The 21,009-nt window shown below is 38.0% G+C and overlaps 1 protein-coding gene across 34 annotated transcripts in view; it reads left to right on the top strand.

Annotated features, from left to right (window-relative positions):
• Nucleotides 1-21,009, top strand: part of TCF4 (transcription factor 4) — a 361,238-nt gene that overhangs the window by 289,765 nt on the left and 50,464 nt on the right. For all 34 annotated transcript variants that reach the window (XM_072822655.1, XM_072822688.1, XM_072822592.1 and 31 more), the window contains 2 exons: nt 15,230-15,335; nt 18,920-19,053. In XM_072822655.1, coding sequence (XP_072678756.1) covers nt 15,230-15,335; nt 18,920-19,053 — 240 coding nt within the window. The remainder of the gene's footprint in view (nt 1-15,229; nt 15,336-18,919; nt 19,054-21,009) is intronic.

Below are 21,009 nucleotides of genomic sequence, written 5' to 3' on the forward strand. Positions count from 1 at the left end.
AACAGACGCGTCACCATCAAAAAATATTTCATGCATCGTTAGGGCGCTGAACATGCTTATACAAACGAGATACCGTGAGGTCCGTACTTTTTCAAGGTGTTTTCTCAGCACATGATCTTGTTTTATTTGTACCACATCTCTGTGTAGCAGCAGATGTTATGATCTCTATTTTCAAAATAAGTATCATACGATTGAAAGAGAGGTTAATGACCTACCTGTAGTCAATTAATGAGCAAGAGAATCAAAAGTGGAAAGATGGTCTCCTGCTCCTTAGAGCACATTAGAGACCATTATGTATAGCTGGTTAACTCAAGGTGTTTTGACAATGAGGGAGAATCATAAGTTCATCTATTTTTTAAATTTCTTAACAGATTTATTCAGGTATAATTGATATACAACAAATTGTACATATCTTGAATGTATAATTTGATAAATTTGGCATGTGTATGCTACCATTAATCCGTAAGTGCATCTTGGTAGAATGAAGAACATTGAGTTTGCGAACAAAGAGATCATGAGTGACTTTGGTGAGAGAGCAGTTTTTATTTCAGTGGAAAGACCGCCTCCTTTCCTAAGAAGGCTACATTATTTGCCTAAATTTTCCATCTAGCCAACTGATGACAGTGCATACTGCTTAAGAACTTTGACCTATCATTGGTCCTCCATGCTACTGGAATACCATCTCCCTGCGGATGGGTCCTCATTCTTATTTTTGGTGAAGGACAACGTGAAGGTTATAGGCCAGCTACTTTGTTTTGTTCTGTTTGCATTGATTGAGGTCCAATTCATATGACATAAAATTAACCATTTTAAAATGAACAGTTCAGTGGTATTTGATACATAAGCAATGTTGAGCAACCACCACATCTGTCTAGTTTCAGAACATTTCCATCACGCCCAAAGGAAACCTTATACCTGAGCAGTTGCTTCCCATCCCCCTGCTGCCACGTTTTATAGACCTGTAATTTCATCACAATATAACACACAGATATGCATGCATACACTCAGTCGCGCACAAACACACGGTAGACACATAATCCATCTATCTAGCGATTAGGAAATTCCAGATCTACCTAGGAATGAGAAGTTTTCCAGACAAAGAACCTCATGTGTCCTAATGATATAAGCAAAGGGCTATATGTCTAATGGATGTTTCTCCATCAGGTGAGAGAGAAAAGGGAACGTCCTTTGCTTATTTTCAACATTTCTCTGTATTTCTCTTAAGTTCTCATGTAGATACTAATTTAACAAGGAACGGGGGCGAGGGGAGACAAAAGTCAAATCTGGGCCTTTTATTATGTAAGACTGCCATGTTCCTCTTCTTGTAAAAAGGTCTCTCATTCATTTCATCAACATTGAGAATTTTAAACTGCTGCCCATATCTTAATAGCAGTCATCTGGATTTTACATCGCTAGTTTTGGAGATTCAAAGTTACTGACCTAAGTAATTTAGCTATCAAAGTTTTCGTTTCTCAGATAAACATCAAAGGGGCATTCTGACTGTAATTTTTATTGTTAAAATAATTACTGTTGTTTATATTTATTTGTACCCTTGTTATTCCAAAAAATATTTGAGGTAGCCAGTAGTAGATCTTTAAAATTAAGAAAAATTGGATCAAAGGGGGAAAAATGTCTGAAATTCAATATTAGAGAAAGTTAATTTAATTATATATAATTATATATATATAATATGTTATATATAATATATTAATATATAATATATAACATATAACATATATTATACTATGTATATTATATATAATATATAATCATATATAGTTAAATTATATTTATATATAATTAAATTGACTCTAATATTTGAATATATTTGCCTGTGCATATATATATATATATACACACACAGGGGGAGAGGCAGAGGGAGAGGGAGAGGGAGAAAGAGAGTCTTCAGCAGACTCCCTGCTGAGCGTCGAGCCCCATAAAGGGCTCCATCTCATGACCCTGAGATCATGACCTGAGCCAAAATCAAGTCTGAGACTTAACCAACTGAGCCACCCAGGCTTCCTTTAATATTAAAGGAATTAATTTAATTAATTAATTAATTAATTAAATTAATATTTTAAATGTGCCTGAAGAGGTGCACTGTCTATTGGTGGTAATTTGTTCTACTGCCCAGTGCCCTTCGAGGACTATTATTACCTTTCCTTATTAAGCCCTCACCTCCTCCAGAAGTCTTTGAATAACCCCCTTCTAAGGGGATGATTCCCTTTACATTTCTTTGGCATAAATATTTTGTACAGATACTACTCATTTACATATGTCTTCTAGTTGTTTGTTAGATATCTGCGTTCTCTCAACTGGCTCCTAATGACAATACTAGAGTCCTTTTTTTTTTTTTTTAATGTACCAAAGCACCTAGCTAAGATCTCTGTTGTGGGTTACATCAGTGAAATATCGCTGGCTGATTTTACCTAAAAGTTTGCCCTGGGTATGAGAGAGGGGCAGGTCCTTGAACAGATAACAGATAGAGAAGTGGTTGATTGGGCAGAGATACTGACAATTCTTACAGTTTATTTTTCTTCTTCATTTCAGCCTCTGCCACAGAGTCTTATATTTGGTAATTATTTCATGCTTTTGTTTTCAGTTGAAAGGAGTTAGGGCCATATGTTTTGACAGAAGAAAGACAATTTGTGCTTTTTTTCCACCTCTGTGAAAGGGAGGCTGGGGTAATGATTTTACCGTGTACCATGGCAGTGATGTCTGTTCAAAACTTCACCAAATTGGAAACTCACTGTTCCTAACAATCCTCTCAATAAGCAGAAGATGACAGCATCTTTTTGAAGCACCGAGGTTTATGCTCGATGCTTCAGAACACAGCATAGAGGTCATCTTTAACTCTAATTAACATTAGGAGGTACCACTTACTGCTATAAAAATCTGATCTCCAGATTCCTTAGACTGTAGGTGACTTGGAAGGACATTCTGATCAAGTGCTAACAATTCTGACTTGGAATTTGGAATGAAAAAACCTAGATAGAGCATAGCCCCACGCCCATCCCCATCCAGTCGTTTAAAAGCTCTCCCTTGGGATCCCTGGGTGGCGCAGCGGTTTGGCGCCTGCCTTTGGCCCAGGGCGCGATCCTGGAGACCCGGGATCGAATCCCACATCGGGCTCCCGGTGCATGGAGCCTGCTTCTCCCTCTGCCTGTGTCTCTGCCTCTCTCTCTCTCTCTGTGACTATCATGAATAAATAAATAAAATTTAAAAAAATAAAAAAATAAAAAAAATAAAAGCTCTCCCTGATGTGTAAGATGGGGGGAGATGGGTGACTGCTTGGATAGATAATCTATCTCAAAATGCTTTTAAAATAAGGTAATGGAAACAGGAAGTCTTTATAATTTAAAACACTACGAAGACATGAACTTTTTATAATGACTAATCATAGAATTTTACCAAATTTCTTTTTTATCCTCTTAAGTTCAAGGCAAAGAAGGTATCAGGAGAAGCACATATGTCCTTTTGTGAATTGCTTCTTTGACCGTTCCTCTCATCTTTGCAAGATCAGTTAGAACCTTGGTCTTACTATCTTTTTTTTCTTGCTTGGGTCTCTCCTTTTGAAAGTGTCTTTCAGCTTTGTCTGACACAACATTCTCTCTAAATCCTCTTGCTTCCTGGGAAGGAATGTTTGCTTAGGAATATAGCTGTCTGGCCCTCTGTGCTTTTTGTGCCCATATGCAGCCCTGGAGAGCTGGGATTGGAGGAATAGGAATAACACAAGGAGGTTGCACAAGGTTAAACTATAGCGTAAGTGGCGTTTTTCATTGATGCTGCTTTCCCTTCTTGTAAAGCCCTCTCTGTACCCTCATCCCTTCTTCACTTTTTTCTCATCCTTTCTAAAAATTATTTCTTAAGAGAAGGTCTGAGACCTCATCACGTTGAATTGTAATAGCTCCTCGCTGATGATGACATTTCCCAAGATGGGGGCTGATTGGAGATACATGGAAAAGTGGGTTTGTGACTGTGAGCTTTTTTCCAGGGATGTAGGCCTTTACCCCTCATGGTAATAATGTTTCTTGACTAAGGTCTGCAGCATTGAAGCTACATGTTCATCCTAGGGTCCCCAAGTTTATTTGAGCTTAGCTCCCTTTTTAAAAGACAAACCTGTTAACATCCATTGAAGGATGTCAACTCTAGGCTTCAGGCAACAACCTATGGCCTTGGATTCAAAGTGAAAGGGTGGGGAATACTCTTAGAACCCTTCATCATGGACCATTATAGATCATTGTCTCCACCTCCTAACACAAGCTCAGTTCTCAAACATAGAGAAGAACACTAAAATCTGTTTTGGCAGGACAATGGATGTTTATCTCTATTTTATGATTTCTTTTGTGGTTTGGTGTGTATCTTGTGTTCATTCATTCATGCATGCACTTAATCACTTCTTGAGCCTCTTCCATGTCAGGCACCACACACACGCACATACACACAAAGCATACTTTGTCATATTTTCATAAAATTTGTTTAAACTTTGTTGTTTCTGTGGTTGTCTATCTTGAGCAGGCCTTCTTAACATTCCGTTGGGTATAGAAGAAACAATAACCAACATTGGAATGAAGCTCAAATTAATTTCTCTTTGTATTGTAGAATCAGAATTTGTTTTCATCTGGAAGATGTGCTGCTCTCATTTAATTGATGAAACAATACCCGCATAGGTCACAAACCTGTTTATTGGCATATTTAACCAATGCTATTTTGAGGTTCCAAACCCTCCCAAAGAAACAGTAGTTGTCATCTTAAAAAAACACACAATTGGCTACCAAAAGGGGAAAAAAATAATGTTGAGATGGGATGTGATCCGTTAGAAATCCTTAACAATCACGAATTTGATGTGCTAGCAGCAGAAATCAAAATAATTTAGTTATATCTGTTTAAGGTTTAAAGTAACTAGAAATAATAATAGAAATTAACGGTCATGTTAAGAAGAACATGACCTTTAATTTCTGACTCACATTCAACAAATAAAAGCTTGGAAACAAACTGGTTAGGTGTTTGGAACATATTATAGAATTGTGATGCACTTAACATCCACAGTCGTCTGTGCCAATCCCGAGCCTGGTGATGAGGCCAAGTCCCACGTGAATAAGTAACATAAGGAATGTAACCAGGAAGAAGTCAGGTTTCACCTGGACCAAATTTTATGCAATTAAGTGTTTCAAGAGATCTTTAGCCAGGTGTAACTTAATCAGTTTAAGGTATTCTCAGCTAGGGCCAAGGTACTCAGAATGTTGGCAGTGGGCATTCCTGTGATAGACCACGTTGAAAGTAATAGCAAACATACAGTGTCTGCTTGCTTCGTGCCAAGAGCAAGAGAAATGCAGGTGTAAAAATAAAAAGAAGTATTTGGAGCCAGAGGCTAGTACACATAGACAGAACTATATTAACACTTGACTTGAATGCTTTAAGGAGTAATATGGTGCTTTTTATCAATTTAGTGTCCTGGTATTTAGGCCTGGGTCTGGTTTCACTACTAAATGCCAGCGTAATTCACAGCAGATTACTTCACTTCTCTCCGACATTAGTCCTATTTAACGGAAAGTATTGATACCTGCTGCTGCTTTGCTCAGCTTCTTGCCTGGAAGACAGATGAATGGTCCACCCATAGCAGCGCACAAGAGCCTCCTTTGTGGGTCCCCCCCCCCCCAACTGCGATCACCTTGTGTTCTTCTCTTTAGGCAAAACAGCATTCTCAGCCACCTGGCTTGCTAAATGGCCAGGGTGTAGATATAAGGGATCCAGGATTCACAAAGCTGGATTTTGGTAGGAGTCCTTGAACACCCTGGAGAGAATTCTTAGCTATTAAGAGATAATGTTGTGGAATGGTGGTTACAGCTCAAACTCTGAAACAAAACTACATGATTTTGCCCAATGTGCCATTTAACTAGCTCTGTGACTTTGAGCGAGTTACCTAACATCTCTCTTAGATTCCTTATTTATAAAATGGAGATGATAATAAGACAGCAGTTTTAGTGTACAAAATGAGTGTATGTACCTTTTTTTTTTTTTTTTTTTTTTTTCTGGAATGGTGTCTGGCATGTCCTCAGTAAAGTGTTAGCTATTTTTATCTTTGTCATGATTTTTGTCATGCCAAGTGTGACAAGAGCTTGGGGCTGGCAGGCATTGGGACCTTTTTCGCTTCTGGAGAGTGTTAAGCTATGACACCATAATAAATGACTTCTTTTCTTTTGTTTCCAATTGGTAGCTCCCTGAATGTATCACTAAGCTGGTTGTAGGATAATATGTGAAAATAACTTAAAATTTCAAACATTCAGTGTCTACCTATCTATAGATCTATTGTATCAGAGCAGAGTAAGCCCAATCATACCTCTCCTGGCTGTTTTGCTGTCTCAGGTTTGCAATGATAATGCATTGAAAACCTTTCTAAAATAACAGGATACCATGTACACTTAAATTACAATACTATTATCGTACAATTATTAGTAATTGTTAGTGCTTTTTAAAAAAAAAAATTGAAGCAGGAGGATTTTTTCTTTCTCCCTTGTAAATTTTTATGCATGTCAAAGGCTACATGGCGTCATTTTATTTTAAGGGTTTGAAATTTGATTAGGGATTTGAAAAATATACTACAGCTAGCTAAATTAAAAAAAAATAATATCCTTGCCTTTTTATTTGAAGAAAAGAAAGACCAAGGTAGAGCCGCCTGCCCATAAAGAACACCAGGTTTTTCATAGCTCCTGGGGGGGCCTGCATGCAGGATGCGCTCACTTAATAATAGGTCCAGTTCACTTTTTCACGGTGTAGTCGCCGACCTTGCTGCAAACTGGGTGCTCTCTTAGAGAAATGCATCGCCTGCAGGCTGCCCATCTCTGCATGCCTACTCCATCTCTGCATGCCTGATCTCTTATGGATCACTCAAGACCCTTCTTCTTCTTCTTGCTTTCTTTTGGGTCTTTGTGATGTCTTCTGGTTATAGAATTTGGTCGGTAAAGATACAAACAATGAAGGGAATCAAAACCCTTACAATTTTACTACTTTTTAACACAGAAAAGGAAATTTGGTGACTGAGAAGAAAACTCTTGGCTGTACTTACAGGACTTGCTTGTCTTGCTTCTGATTTAATGTAGTGATCTGATCATGAACAAGTCATCAAAACTCAGATCATATTTAGAAGAGCAGAAAAATTATATGTGATATTTGTGATGGGATGTATGGATGTATGTTCAAAGTGACTTGCGTACTAAATATATTATACCCTCGGGACGCGTGGGCAGCTCAGTCGGTTAAGCGTCTGACTCTTGATTTTGGCTCAGGTCATAATCTCAGAGTCGTAAGATCGAGCCCCATATCGGGCTCTGCGCTGAGCATGGGGCCTGCTTAAGATTTTCTCTCTTCCTCTTCCTCTGCCCCTAGTCCTGACCCTTGGCTTGGGCTCTCACTCTGTAAAAATAAATAAATAAAATATTTTTAAAAATAAATATATACTCAAGAATTTCTTTGGGGGGATCATATACATGTTCTTTTTGTGATGTAGTATGGCAGAGTGAAGACAGGTAATTGCTTGTTAGTGGAAAAAAATAGGTTTATCATATGCAGTAATGGCACATTTTATACATGTTTAGATAATTGTGGGGTTTTTTTTCAGACTACCAATGTATTTTGTGGAAAAAAAAAACAACCTTCTTACTAGGAGTTATTTAGGGCATTTAGAATTATTTGGTTAATTCCTATAAAAGCTTCAGGTGATTTAGATGGTCATAAAAGCTTCACAATTTCAATAGCATACACGTCTGAAATTTTCCATTTATGATTAAATATCCATCAGTTTGTCAATATACTACAGACACTTATGTGTTATCTCTAGATAGATTTCATATCTAGATAGATTTCCTATTTATATGACAATAATGCACGTTGGCCTTTAGCCATCACCTGGAAATGAAGTAGGATTTTCTACCATTAGTAAATATTCTTTGACTTGATGTATCTACTGTACTGAGTATATATCAGGTGAATAATTTTTATTCCTGGGGTTTGCTGTTGGTTTTCATTCTTTGCACTCTTGGATTATTTACTGTCTGACTGTTATATGCCCTTGAGCGTTATTAACTGCCTTTAAACCTTATAATAACTTACTCAACTCTGTTACTTGAATCTGTTTATTAACCTTTTATGCCATTTTACTGCCCATTAGAATATTTAAGTTATAAAGTTAAAAAAGACTTTAGAAAGGAGAGTGCCAAGAGGACTGGATGCAAAGTCAAGGGCCCTGGGCTCTGTCCAGGCCCTTGGGTAAGTCCATTAACCTCTTTCTTTGCTCATTTGTAAAATAAGGTTGAAAGCATTCGAGCTTTAAAAATATGACGCCAAGAGGCAGGACAGAGGGCAGCAGGTGGAAAAGTAGCATGAAAAAGAGAAAGGAGCATCTGTAAAGAAGTCCTATAAAAAAGATTTAAAAAGAAAAAGTAATAAAAATGAAGTGAGAGTAGAATAGAGGGACCCAATTACCAATAATGTGAAAACACATGATCAGAAAAACTTAAACATCTGTTCAACTTTTATCGTCTAGAAAAAGTGATCACACCATGTCTAACTATAATTCCTTTGCCAAAGACACTAGGGGCCAAGGACAAAATTGCAGTTGAAGAATTTCTTTTGCTTCCTACACATCCAGAAACCTAGAGTCACAGATACTCTTGCCTCGTGTTCCACTTAGTACAATTTGCAGGAATTTTGGCAGATGGTTATAAAAGGACTTTAAAAAATATGTAGTAGTACAAGGAACTCTAAACATAATAAATAAAACTCAAACCCAAATGTTCTACTCTTCGGTAGCATCAACATTTATTAACACGAGCTGTATGCTAGGGTAGGGATACCCAGAAGTTGCCTCTCCAACCAGTCCACCAAAAGAGTTCTTGCTTTTGCACCCTAAATGGAATATCAAGTCTTAAATGAGCTGGCATCCTTGTCATAGCTGCTATAATAGAGGGTGACACAGAGGGCCCAGGAGGGCTCTTCACAGACAAGCATGATTCGAGACCAGTGCTTCCAACAAAACTTTCTGCCGTAGTGGGAAGGTTCTTTGTTGATGATATCCAATATGGTAGCCAGTACCACATACGGCTGTTGAGCACGTGAAATGTGCTTAGTGTGACTGAGGGAATGGATATTTAGCTTCATGTAATTTTAACTAAGGTTAATTCAAATAACTACATACTACTAATGGCTCCTGTACTGGATAGCCCCATTCTAGACACTTTAAAAAATAGCTATAAGCAGTGACTAGCACTTAAAACAAGATGCAAATACTACTACCATTTACTGAGTGCCTACAACAGATTAAGAATTATGCTTGGCAGGTATTATCTCTAATGCTCACAAAAAGGATAGCCTTGTTTCACGAATGAGAGAACCAAGGCTCACAATAGCACCAGCCAGCTCACAATTAATTGTGAGAGCTGGAACTTGAACCCAGTTGGTCTGGCTCCAGAGCTGGATAATCTCCGCTGATAGGTCAAGTCTTTTTCCGTACTCTCCGAAGACTACCTCTTTTAAGTACATCTTCCCCTTGCTTTATGGATCAGTCAGTGATATACCTTTAACTTGGTCACGTGGCACGATGACAGTGTCCAAATTAACTCTTTTGAATGTGGAGGTATCCCTACCCTGAGCCCTTCTTTTCCCGTGCCTTTCCAACAATATTGCAAGAGTTGAGGGTCCAGCCCAGTTGCTCGAGTAGTGAGCTGATCCACCTCCAAGTACTTTTCCCCATTAGATGCTGGGAAGCACCAAAGCGTATGCCTAGCTTTGTGAACGTCACAGCATGCTCTCAATGCTTGGCATTTGAGTGTTTCTCCGTCATAGTCTAAAATATTTCTAAAATCTGCCAAGGTCTAAACTACTAAGTGAGCCTTGCTAGCACTTGGGCATCTGGGGTGTAAACCTGCTTTTGTTATTTTTCACCCCCCATGGAGCATCCAGCAGTTGGGCTGGAGGCTGAAAGAGGCTGAAAGTCTCAACTACAATATTCCAGTTGGTCTGAACTGATTCTCTTCGTAAATTCTATATTCGGGTGGTTCTTGCAGAATCACAAAGGGGGAGTAATGGTTGGGAATGCTGAAGGTGCATCGTACAACCTGGTAGTCATCGCTCAGCCCCACTCAGTTACACACCTCGTGACACATGATCTGTGGCCACTTCTCTTCACCCCTTTAGAGCTTAGCTTCCCACTTGAGGAAGAAAGTAACATTAATATGGATTGGTTTTACTATGAACATACCTTATCACGTCTTATTTTCCTAAAAGGTAATTATGAAACCCCTGTAAGAATATTTCTATAAACTGTGGTCAGAGTAGAGCCTTGCGTTGATAGTTTAAAATATCTCTTTTTGCCTTTTCAGAGCAGGGGATTTTTTTTTTTTTTTATAGCAAGAATATGGACTCTGATGACCATTTAAGTCCTGCCCTTACCACTTGATTGGTTTTTTTTTTTCATTTTTAAAGTTTTTATTTAAATTTCAGTTAGTTAACATACAGTGTAATATTAGTTTCAGGTATGCAATTTAGTGATTCAAAACTTCCAGGGATCCCTGGGTGGCGCAGCGGTTTGGCGCCTGCCTTTGGCCCAGGGCGTGATCCTGGAGACCCGGGATCGAATCCCACGTCAGGCTCCCGGTGCATGGAGCCTGCTTCTCCCTCTGCCTACGTCTCTGCCTCTCTCTCTGTATGACTATCATAAAAAAAAAAAAAAAAAAAAACTTCCATACACCATTTGGTTCTCACCACAACAAGTTCACTCTAAATCTCCTTTACCCATTTCTCGCATCCCACCCACCTGATTAATTGTTAATGTAGGAAAGGTGGCTTAACTTTCCTGAGTCACATTTGTTCAGTTAATAAAAACAATAGCAGCACAAGATTAACCCTATTGTCTGATGCGTTTTTTAAATGCTTAATATGTACTCTTCTGGTTGTTTCACACACAATATACCATCTTATTCTCATAGGAACTTTGCAGGGTCCGTCATTCCCATTTTACAGATAGGAATCTGGAGACCAAAGAGGTTTAAAGGAACAGGTTTAAGGTTGTCTAACTGACAAATGGTGGAACTTGCAGTCATGCCCAGGCTGGTTTGGGCGGATCCATTTGATCTATGATACTTAGGCCCCATGAAATAGGAATGAGGCTATTAATAATAACCATCTTCTATGACCCTTAGGAAAATCAGAAGTAACATATGTAGAGTTCCTAGCACAAAAGCTATTCCACAAGAGGCCCTAACCAAATGGTTCATTGTTATTTTTTAAATATTATAAGTGAAACTGATCTGCCAAGGCAGATAAAAATGAGAACACCATGGGGAAAGGTAGGATACACATTCTGCTCCCTTCAGTGTGAATGTTTGCTTGGTTTTCTTCTTTTCTAATAGGCAGAGGTTCTATTTAAAAGAAGGTATAGTATTATTTCTTTGAGCAAAGGATAATCAGGACCACTGGATGAAACAGCTAACGTAATATAGCAATACTTCTCAAGATACAACAAAAACTAAATATGTAAAATGAAATTTAAAAAAATTTTTATCAGTTCAGGGTTTCTTGTTATCTGGAGAAACTTTTTAAACTCTGAATTTGTATATGTATGATTTTGTTTTAAATTCAGAATTGGAAAAGGTAATGGTGGTAAATTCGGACATAAACTATGCTGTTAGTTCCGCATAAAGTTTTTATTCAACAAACAGTTCACCAAAAGAGCTGTAGCCCGTGAGCTTTGGCCAAGTTTCCTCATTTCCAATTTTGTGACAAAACTTTCACCCTTCTTTGGTTACTCTTGTGGGAGGAATCAGAATGCCAAAAGACACCTTGATCTAAGCTACCTTATCAGAGAAAACCTTAGGTGTAGATTTTTATTTCCCTTTAGACTTTTCCTCATGTTTCATAGTGGGGTCACTTCAATACACAGAACTAGAATTGGGGATTTTTATTTTATTTTTCACTGGACTGATTTTTTGGTGTTAGTCATTAAAATGACTCCAACTATTTGAAGATATCTGGGATGTTTGTCATTGTTCTGCTAAATAAAAAACTATTTTAGTTAACAAATATTTAAGTCATGGTTCCAATTACCTAAAATAGTAATAATTAAAATTAATTGGATATGAGCTTTTCTTCTTAAATTTAGTGTCTCTATTAAGTACATTATTGAAACCCATACTTTGAAGTCTTTTGATTGAGAAATTGGCAAAATAGTTGACTGAAGTAGAAATAATGAAGCAGCTTCCTAGTTATCCAGGTTACTAAAGATGAAAATATTAAGGATGAACTGAAGTACGAACGTTATGATCAATCTGCTTTCATAAATAACATCTTAAACCTGCACCACCCTTTTTAAAGAAAGTAACCTAAACTAAGAGAAATTGATAGTTGTGTAATGATGGGCAAGTTGCAAATCTTGAGCGATTGCTTTGACTATTCCATTTTTGAATTTCTTGTAATTAACATGTGAGAGGAGCTGAACTGATAACTAATTTCTCTAATTCCTTCTGCTTTTAAAAAAGGTAGGGGCATCTGGCTGACTCGGTCAGTAGAACATGTGACTCTTGATCTTGGAGTTTTGAGTTCGAGGTCCATGTTGGATGTAGAGATTTCTTAAAAATAAAATCATAAAAAAGTATAATAGTTCTATGTAAGGTTTATTTATATAAACAGTTATATAGGGTGCTTACCTTAAAAATAACTTGTGAAGTAGGAAAGATGAAGTACATAAATGGAAAGAGAATAACATTTTACCTGATGTGTAAATTTATAGTATAAGCAAAATTTATAAGTTATGCAGAAATTGCCTTTTTTTCTATAAACAATGGTTTGGTTTTTGTTAATAAGATTTTCATCTTATTTAAATTGTCTTCATTTGACCACAACACTGGAAAAATAGAAATTATATAGTATACTATATCCTAAAAATCTTGTAACCCCATAGATACTCTTTAGGCAGGTGGTAATTACAAATTTGGGATAAGTGATCTTAATCTCAGATCTTTGAGCTTGATCATAATTCATAGTCCAGGTAGCCTCCTTGTACATTGGCCGAATTACCAAAGACTTGTCCTTATCTCCCAGAAGAAATATCAACTAATTCTGTCCACAGTGGCGGGGGGGGGGGCGGGGGAGTGGACCCTGTTAGGTGTCATCAAATGGTATTAACATAATAATGTACATGTTTAAAGATAATGTAGTAGAGCATAATTAAAATTATGCTATATATTTTCCTAGGAGAACTTATTTCAATTGTTTAAAAATATCAAATGATTTAATAATATGGGTCAAAGTTTATTTTCAGCTTTATAGTAAATGTACTGATTTCTGAAGTTTGGAGATAGCACATAGTACCCTTAGCTTGTGTTAATACCAACTGGCCAAGTAGCTGTCAGGCTAAAAGCCTGGACCACAGATATATTGTAGTGGGTGGAATAGCTGTGTTGCGCTCATTTTGTCATTAGAATGAGATGATCTAATTTTCAATTTCCTCTTTTTCTAGACAGTAATGTTTCTTTCATGTTTTTAGCCTACTCTCAAGACCTTCTTTAAATACATTCAGTAGTATTTCCCTAACTGTAACTTAGTTGTATAGTTCTCAAGAAAATCCTGGGCTTTGCATGATAGGACTTTAAAGGGTATTGATGTGTTTGGAGATTCCTGGCTAAGGTTTATTCTTTTTCTCTTAAAGATGCTTGCAAAGATGCCTCCCTTCTTGTAAGCCCCGTGGCAATAGAAGCAAGTAGGCATTTATATATTTAAAATATGAGGATAATTAAAAAATGAAATGTAGTCTATGAAATGTGGGGTCTGTATCCCTCCATGACTGAAGAAAATGCCATGTTTTCTAATGTGTGCCTGGGTTCTTCTGGTTTGTTTTTGTTTTGTTCATTCTCCAGGACCTCCCAATTTTCAAGGGCACTGTGGGGCATATGTCGCATTTATTTGATGTATGTATGTGTATGCATATTTTCCCACATCTGTCTCTGTGGACCTATCCTTTGTGAAATCCTAAACCTTGTATTAATGCTTAGTTTGTGATTCATGGTGTTCTGAGAACAATTATATAATTTTTCTTAGGGTGTTTATTCAATGTGCACGGTAAAAAAAAAAAATGGGAGTATTTTTTGGTAACTCTGCAGTTGCCTTTTTATTGGTGAATTTCTCTTTCTTTTACTGTGACCTGTGAATATCACTGTAGGCTCACTGCCAATTTTGTGAGCCGCTGCCTGCTTTAAAATGGAGGCAGGAAGGTATCCATTTTCATCAAGAGGATGACAGTGTTTCAGTCTCTCCGACCATCTGGAGAGAGGAACTTTTGGAGCAAAAGAAAATAGGGATTTGAAAAAATTATATTTAGCAGAAAAGGCAAGGGGGGAAACCAATTAAAGTTAAACTATACCTTATGAATTTATGCTTTTCTACTATGCTGTCTTCTTTAGAGGAAACATAAACAAGAAAATACACAGGCTATTTTTATAAGGGACTGGTTCCCCCAGTCTCAAGAGTATTAGTAAGCGAATGTTCAGTAAAGTAGGATTTTGGCACACTTTTTTTTAAGTTTATTGCACACACAAATATAATAAGAACTATAAAGAAGTGCTCCCCCCCCTTCCTGTGTACGTACTGATTGTTGGTGGTCTATGTAGATCTGGGCTTTTAATGGCCTTTTTCATGCATCTCTGCAAAAAGCTGACACTATGGGAATTTAATATTCCAAGATGTATTTGTCACTTTCTGTGGTCTGGATAGTGCATTCGTTTTCTCTGTGTCTTTCTCTCAGAAATGAACATTTTAATTGAAAGATGAAGTAAAAAGAAGAGGGTTGATGCGTGCCCTTCCGTTTGCACCTTTCATGTGCTCAGAGGCCATATAGGTTTTAAAAAAAAAAAAAAAGATGCTTGGACAGGACAGCCCTGTGGGTATTATATAATATATTTAACTAGATGTAATTTGCAGTATTCTTGCCTGAGACTGGAAAATATCCACCCACCCCTTAACCCCCCCTGCTGGTTTTCCAGTCACACCAATATACTCAGCATTTTTGTTGTTGTTTTTTGTTCTTCTGTATTCTGAAAGGGGCAGTGTTCTAGGGTTTGATCAGATTTGGAAAGGGCATGGTAGAAATTTAGCATTTTGTGCCTGCTTCTTATAAAGTAATGGACCTTGAGGTGCTTTGGTCAATGCAGCAAGCAAAACTAAATTGTCTCTCCTTCCTCAGGTTTATGCTCCATCAGCAAGCACTGCCGACTACAATAGGGACTCGCCAGGCTACCCTTCCTCGAAACCAGCAGCCAGCACTTTCCCTAGCTCCTTCTTCATGCAGGGTAAGATGCGGCCACTTCTGCGGGGAAATCCAGTGGGCAGAGTCTCCCTGGGTCTTCTCAGGTCATATATGGGGGGAAAGACTGCTGAATGGATAAGAAGTGGAATACGAGGCCAGGGGAGAACATGAAGGTCATGCCCTTTTTAGGCATCAGATTCATTAAAAATCAGTTAATTAAAACTTTACTCAGACTTATTTTTTTTAAATCAAAGCCCCTTGAGCAATGATGAGTTAACATCAAACTGGTTGACTTCCCTTGGAACTGACGCTTCTTGGGGGACCGTCTTCCATGACAGATCATTTCGGCTCCTTCTCTCCCCAAGAAGAACGTGTGTGTATTTTTAGAAGTGTTTGGGTTCAGTGTGTATTTTGAGCATCCTGGATTTAGCCAACTGGGAACAAATTGTCCTTATGTATAACTTCATATAAAAATTTCAGCCACTTACTAATTTATAGGTAAGAACAAGAGTCCCATTTAAGATGAAGCAATCTATCTCAGGACCGGAATATTATTTCATTACACAGCAAAAGCTCCACGTCGGCATGCTTATTGCTTTAGGGTAAAAGACCCAGCTTTTGTCCCAGACAAATTTCGAAAATTACAGTTTCACAGTGAATGAAATATATTTATTCTTTTAATTGTGCCATGTATTTAATTGAATGTACATGGATGTGCGCCTCCCCACCCCCATCCCGAGCTTACAATCTGGCCAACGGTAGCACGGTTCCTTTCTGCTGTGTGGAGAAGGCTGGAATAGTAGAAAGACAACAGCTGCTTGTTAGAATAGACTGTCCAGAGGATGCACCTAAGGCTTCCTCCTGGATAAGCCTGTGGCACTTACTGTCAAAATATGATGGTCTTGTTGCCAGGCTAATACTCTGAAATTTAGATGTGGGATTTACCAAGAACTCCTGTACCTGTATGCAGAACTTTGAACTCTTTTTGCCTGGGTGTGAAAACCTCTTTTGAGTGTGCCTTGGCCAAGTGCCATGGGATTTCCTTCTGGTGATACTCTAGGAAGGGCCATGTCATGGGAAAGGGAGCACCCTTGGAGCAGCAAGCAACTGGGGAGCAGCTTGGTGTCTCACTTAGTTTGCAGCAGACATACTCAAAATCATCCTGATTAAAAGGGACTTATTTTCTTGCCCTTCAGAGTATTAGCTTTTTCCAGTTGCTAGTTCACATGTGAAATTCCATGGAAAATCTATAAAATTGAATCAAATGGGTCTCGCAGGAATGGAGACAATTTGTTCTGCACATAATAGAACTCAGGTTCATAAGGGTCCTTTATCTTTGTGACCTGTCCTAGGTGGAACTCACAAAGGGACCCAGCAGGGTATGTCACTTGAGGGCGTCCTGGGCCATGACAAAAGGCTTATCATACCCTTTAGCTGTAAACAGCAGCCACTTGGGCATCAGCTCCCTTCTTTTGCAACCAGTCAGAGGCACAATGCTAGCGGTGCTTATGGAGATTGTCAATTCAAGGATTCATCACTCAAAGCAGATTTTCACTGAGAAAATTGACAGGATAGATTTCTTCTATCTGCTTTCAGGAAGGTGCTTGCTTAAACTGTGCACACCATGTGGGAGGTCAGGTAGATTAAACAGTAGGCTGTTCTCCACAGCAGACCACACAGAATATGGGGAACAGACTTGCTTTTCTGCATATGAATACCCAGAAAAGCAAAAAAAAAAAAAATCGAGTTGACATTTATGATGAGCACAATTAATTTGCACACATCTAATTCCATTCTCTCAAAACAACATTATGCCAAGATCATGGGATGTGATAAATATTAATTTACTGTGAAAAGCATAATTTATGTAAAGTATGTATTTTTATAAGTCTGCATTGAGTAGAGTGTTCTGTGTTAACAAATCCTAAGTGTATTTCCATATAGTGCATCATGTTGTCAGAATGTTTCAGGAGACTCTCATTCAATGATACATATTCTTAATTTGTTTGTCATAGATGCCAACTATTTGAAATGTTAGGGCCTTAATTTCATATTTGAATTTAAGGTGACATCTAAACTTCCACAATTTGAAGACTAAGTCTTAAGTACATGAATAATAACTTTTTGAAAGTCCTATGTTTTCCCATCATGATCACAGAAACAGAACCTCATGATCCTGTTTCACATCAGCTTCTTTAGTGATGGGTGCATAGTGCCCTGAAGATTCAGGTCTTAAAAAATCATATGGTTTGGGTGAAAGATATTCAGAGACTGTCAGGAGCATATTTTAAACCCACTGCCATGTGACCTCTTATTTTTCACTTGAATTTCCATCTTCTAATTAAAACTCTTAAGTTTTTGAAATCACAGACAGGAATTTTTTTTTTTTTTTTTTTTTTTTTTTGAGAAATCTATTGGTCATTCCTCCCTGTCCTAAAACTATTCCAGTTTTTGGAATTCTAACTCCTAGATTTAAAAGCTCAGTGAAAAAAAAGCTTTGTGGTATATAGTGTCGGATTTAACTTGCCCATTGCCTAAATTTTCAAAACGCCTTTATTACATGATATATACAGTGAAAATAATCTTATTTTCAAGGAGGCAGTACCTGCTGTGCTGTGAACACCTAGCTGATGGCATGTTATTCAACTGGTGTTCAGTAATTTCTGTTAAACTATTGAAAGAAGGGGAAATTTGAATTCAGCAACAACACAGATTCCCACCCACCCACCCCACCCCTACCAACCGCCTTTGTTTTAAGAAACTCAAACCAAACATCAGTGATCCCTAATAGTAACTTCTAGGCCAATAGACTCAGAGAAGAAAAAGAATCTATAAAAATGTTTTTAATATGACAGTAACAAAAGATTAGCTTAATATCAAAAGGTATTCATATAAGGTCCACATCATTTTAAGCTTCTTTTTAACTTATAATTTTATAAAATCCAGACCCTCTCAAAATTGTCTCTAGTGTAATATCTACCTTACGATATGTGTGCACCCTTTCAGTTGCTACCGGAGGCTTAAGACAGCTATAGGACTACGCACCAAAAAAATAGAAGTTAAGAAAACTCAGAACTACATATCTGAGACCACTGTTCCCTATAAATCATAACACAATTTCAACTTTAAATCTATCCTATATGTTACAGAAATCTGATCTTTTAAATCTGAGATGTTCTTTTTCATTCTTACTTCTTCATATGCATTTAAAACCTGTAAACTGGTCAGCTCTATAATGTGTCAAGTATTTTCTTTTCATCACAAAATTTAGAAACAATTTAGCTGTTAGTTTTCATAGAAAAAGAGGTCAGGGGACTTCAAAGAAATGTTTTCTTTAGTATCACTTACCTGGCTGACTTGACATAATTCTGTGTAGAAATGTGTTCTGTTGTTCTTTTGGAGCTGAATTTTTACTAAGGACACTGCCTATGGTAAATGTTTACATTTGTTTGGCAATATAGAGCCACTTGGGAAAAAAGAAGGATGACTGCCTTCTGATGTAATTGGCGGAACAGCGCAAAGATGAATACACAACGGGTAGCCATTTTCAAGTATATGAAAAACCCCTATTCTGTAGGGCAAGGCTGAATGCCTCCCAAAAGTCATGGTTGTCTTTGTCCTTTACAGATGGCCATCACAGCAGTGACCCTTGGAGCTCCTCCAGTGGGATGAATCAGCCTGGCTACGGAGGAATGTTGGGCAGTTCTTCTCATATTCCACAGTCTAGCAGCTACTGTAGCCTGCATCCACACGAACGCTTGGTAAGGCAGCCTTGCGTGGTTATGGGGACCACACAGCTAGTTTACAAAGTCTCATTCTCTGCCTTTCCATGCATGGACGCAGGACTCTGTAATGAATGTAAAAATGGCATACGCTCATTATCCTTAGAGTTATCTTGTTTCTGTGATCAAAGACCTACCTGAATGAGATCGCCTCTGTAAGCCCTTCCAGCTTCGCTTCGCCATTGTTCTTCTGCTGATGGTGTTTGGTTCCGTGCTTTCTTGACGACAATGTTAGCCCCTTTCCAACATAAATACACACTGTATTTGAGTTGTGCAGTTTCAGCTATGGTGGATCCTTGTCTTTTATTTATTTGCTGTCTGTAGTTTTGAAGAATATACTGCAGGGGGCAGAGTGACCGTCGGTACCCTGGGAGTAGGTGGCCTGTAGGTCCCATGTGCATTTCCACTTCCCCTTATTGGCTTCTGTCCCTGGTGACAGCTTCGACCCAGGGTGCCACACCCAAAGGAAAGAGTTCCTGTTTCCCATATACTACACTAGTCACAGCAACCATGGAGTTTCTGTATAGATCAGATTCCCAGTTTTTAGTGGTTTAGTTGTAATTACACACCCCTGAACCTCCCACTGATGCTCTGTTGCCTCACTCGGTTGAAAACTGCTGAGCTGTAGAATGCTATCCTGTTTCATTACTGAAGTGTCCACTCTGCCCATCACCTACACTCATCCATCCTAGTGTGTCCCTTCATCTTGGAGGAAGGAAGTTCATCTGATCTTTTCCAGCCTCAAAAACTCCCACAGCCCAGAATCCTCGTAGGAACTTAAGTCTAGCATTACATGAAGATCATGGTTAGGTTTGCGATGGAGGTATGATGGAACTGAAGCCCTTGTGCAGTAAAATAGCTTTAAAAAATGTTTGAAGCTGTAATTCTACAAATGCAAGAGGGCATGATAACGTGGTACTAGTGTCACTACTCTTCATCTTGAAATTGTCCCTTTTTCTTCTCCTGATACCCAGGTTCATGTGTCTTTCTCTGCTCTGCGATAGGAAATAGGACTTCCTGGATTTCTGTAGTCTTTCCTCTCTTTTCTTCACCGCTAGAGGCATAGAAAAGGTGATTTATATTCTACTCTGACAAAATAAAACATTCCAGAAGTTACGGTTTCTGATATCCTTGGAAATACCTATTTAATTAGTTCTGGTGATAGAGACACTGTGGTCCGTTAGCTGTTAATGAGAGGCAAATGATGGAGATGGAATTGGCCTTTTTATATCATCTGCCAAGTTTGAATATGTCAATCAAACTATCTCAAATTTCAGCACATCTTCATTAAGTAGCAAATGATTTACTTGCAAATTTTATCTTCTTCCAATTCCTACTTTGAGGTCTTAGAGCGAAAGCTTCGAGAAGTATCAACTATTATTATACTAGAATTTCTTCTTGACCAACATCTTTATTTACCCTTCATCACATTGTATTTCTCTAAGGAACTCATGATCAAAGCTACATGTGTCCTGTGAGCAAGGAAAATTTTGATTACAAATAAAAGCTTTTGGCAGTGTACTAACATTTAACATGGAATATCGGTCCTTCTAAGAGTTGTTCTTTTGACATATTTTCATTCTTCCTATATTCCTTTTTCTCTTTCCTCATCATGCTCTAGAATTTTGATGTAGGTGGTTTGATTTTATCCCAGTCAAATTCACTGCATGGGCGGAGGTATCTTTAAATTGTGCTCCCATGCATAAAAAGTGTAATTTTAAAAAGGGAACCAGTTACATTCCTTTTAGAAAAAAAAAATGCTGAAAACCTTAAATACCAAAACAGTGTTATCAACCAGGAAAAAAGATTATTTCGAAGGAAAAACCCAACAGGTTGTATCAGATGCTGTATTTGTAATGTCATTTATCCAACACAGAACATGGAGTTTTCATTCTTAATATGATTATTTAGCAGATCTTAGAGATTAAGGGTTTG

This window comes from Canis lupus, chromosome 1, assembly GCF_048164855.1.
Source record: "Canis lupus baileyi chromosome 1, mCanLup2.hap1, whole genome shotgun sequence".
NCBI classification, from domain to species: Eukaryota; Metazoa; Chordata; class Mammalia; order Carnivora; family Canidae; genus Canis; species Canis lupus.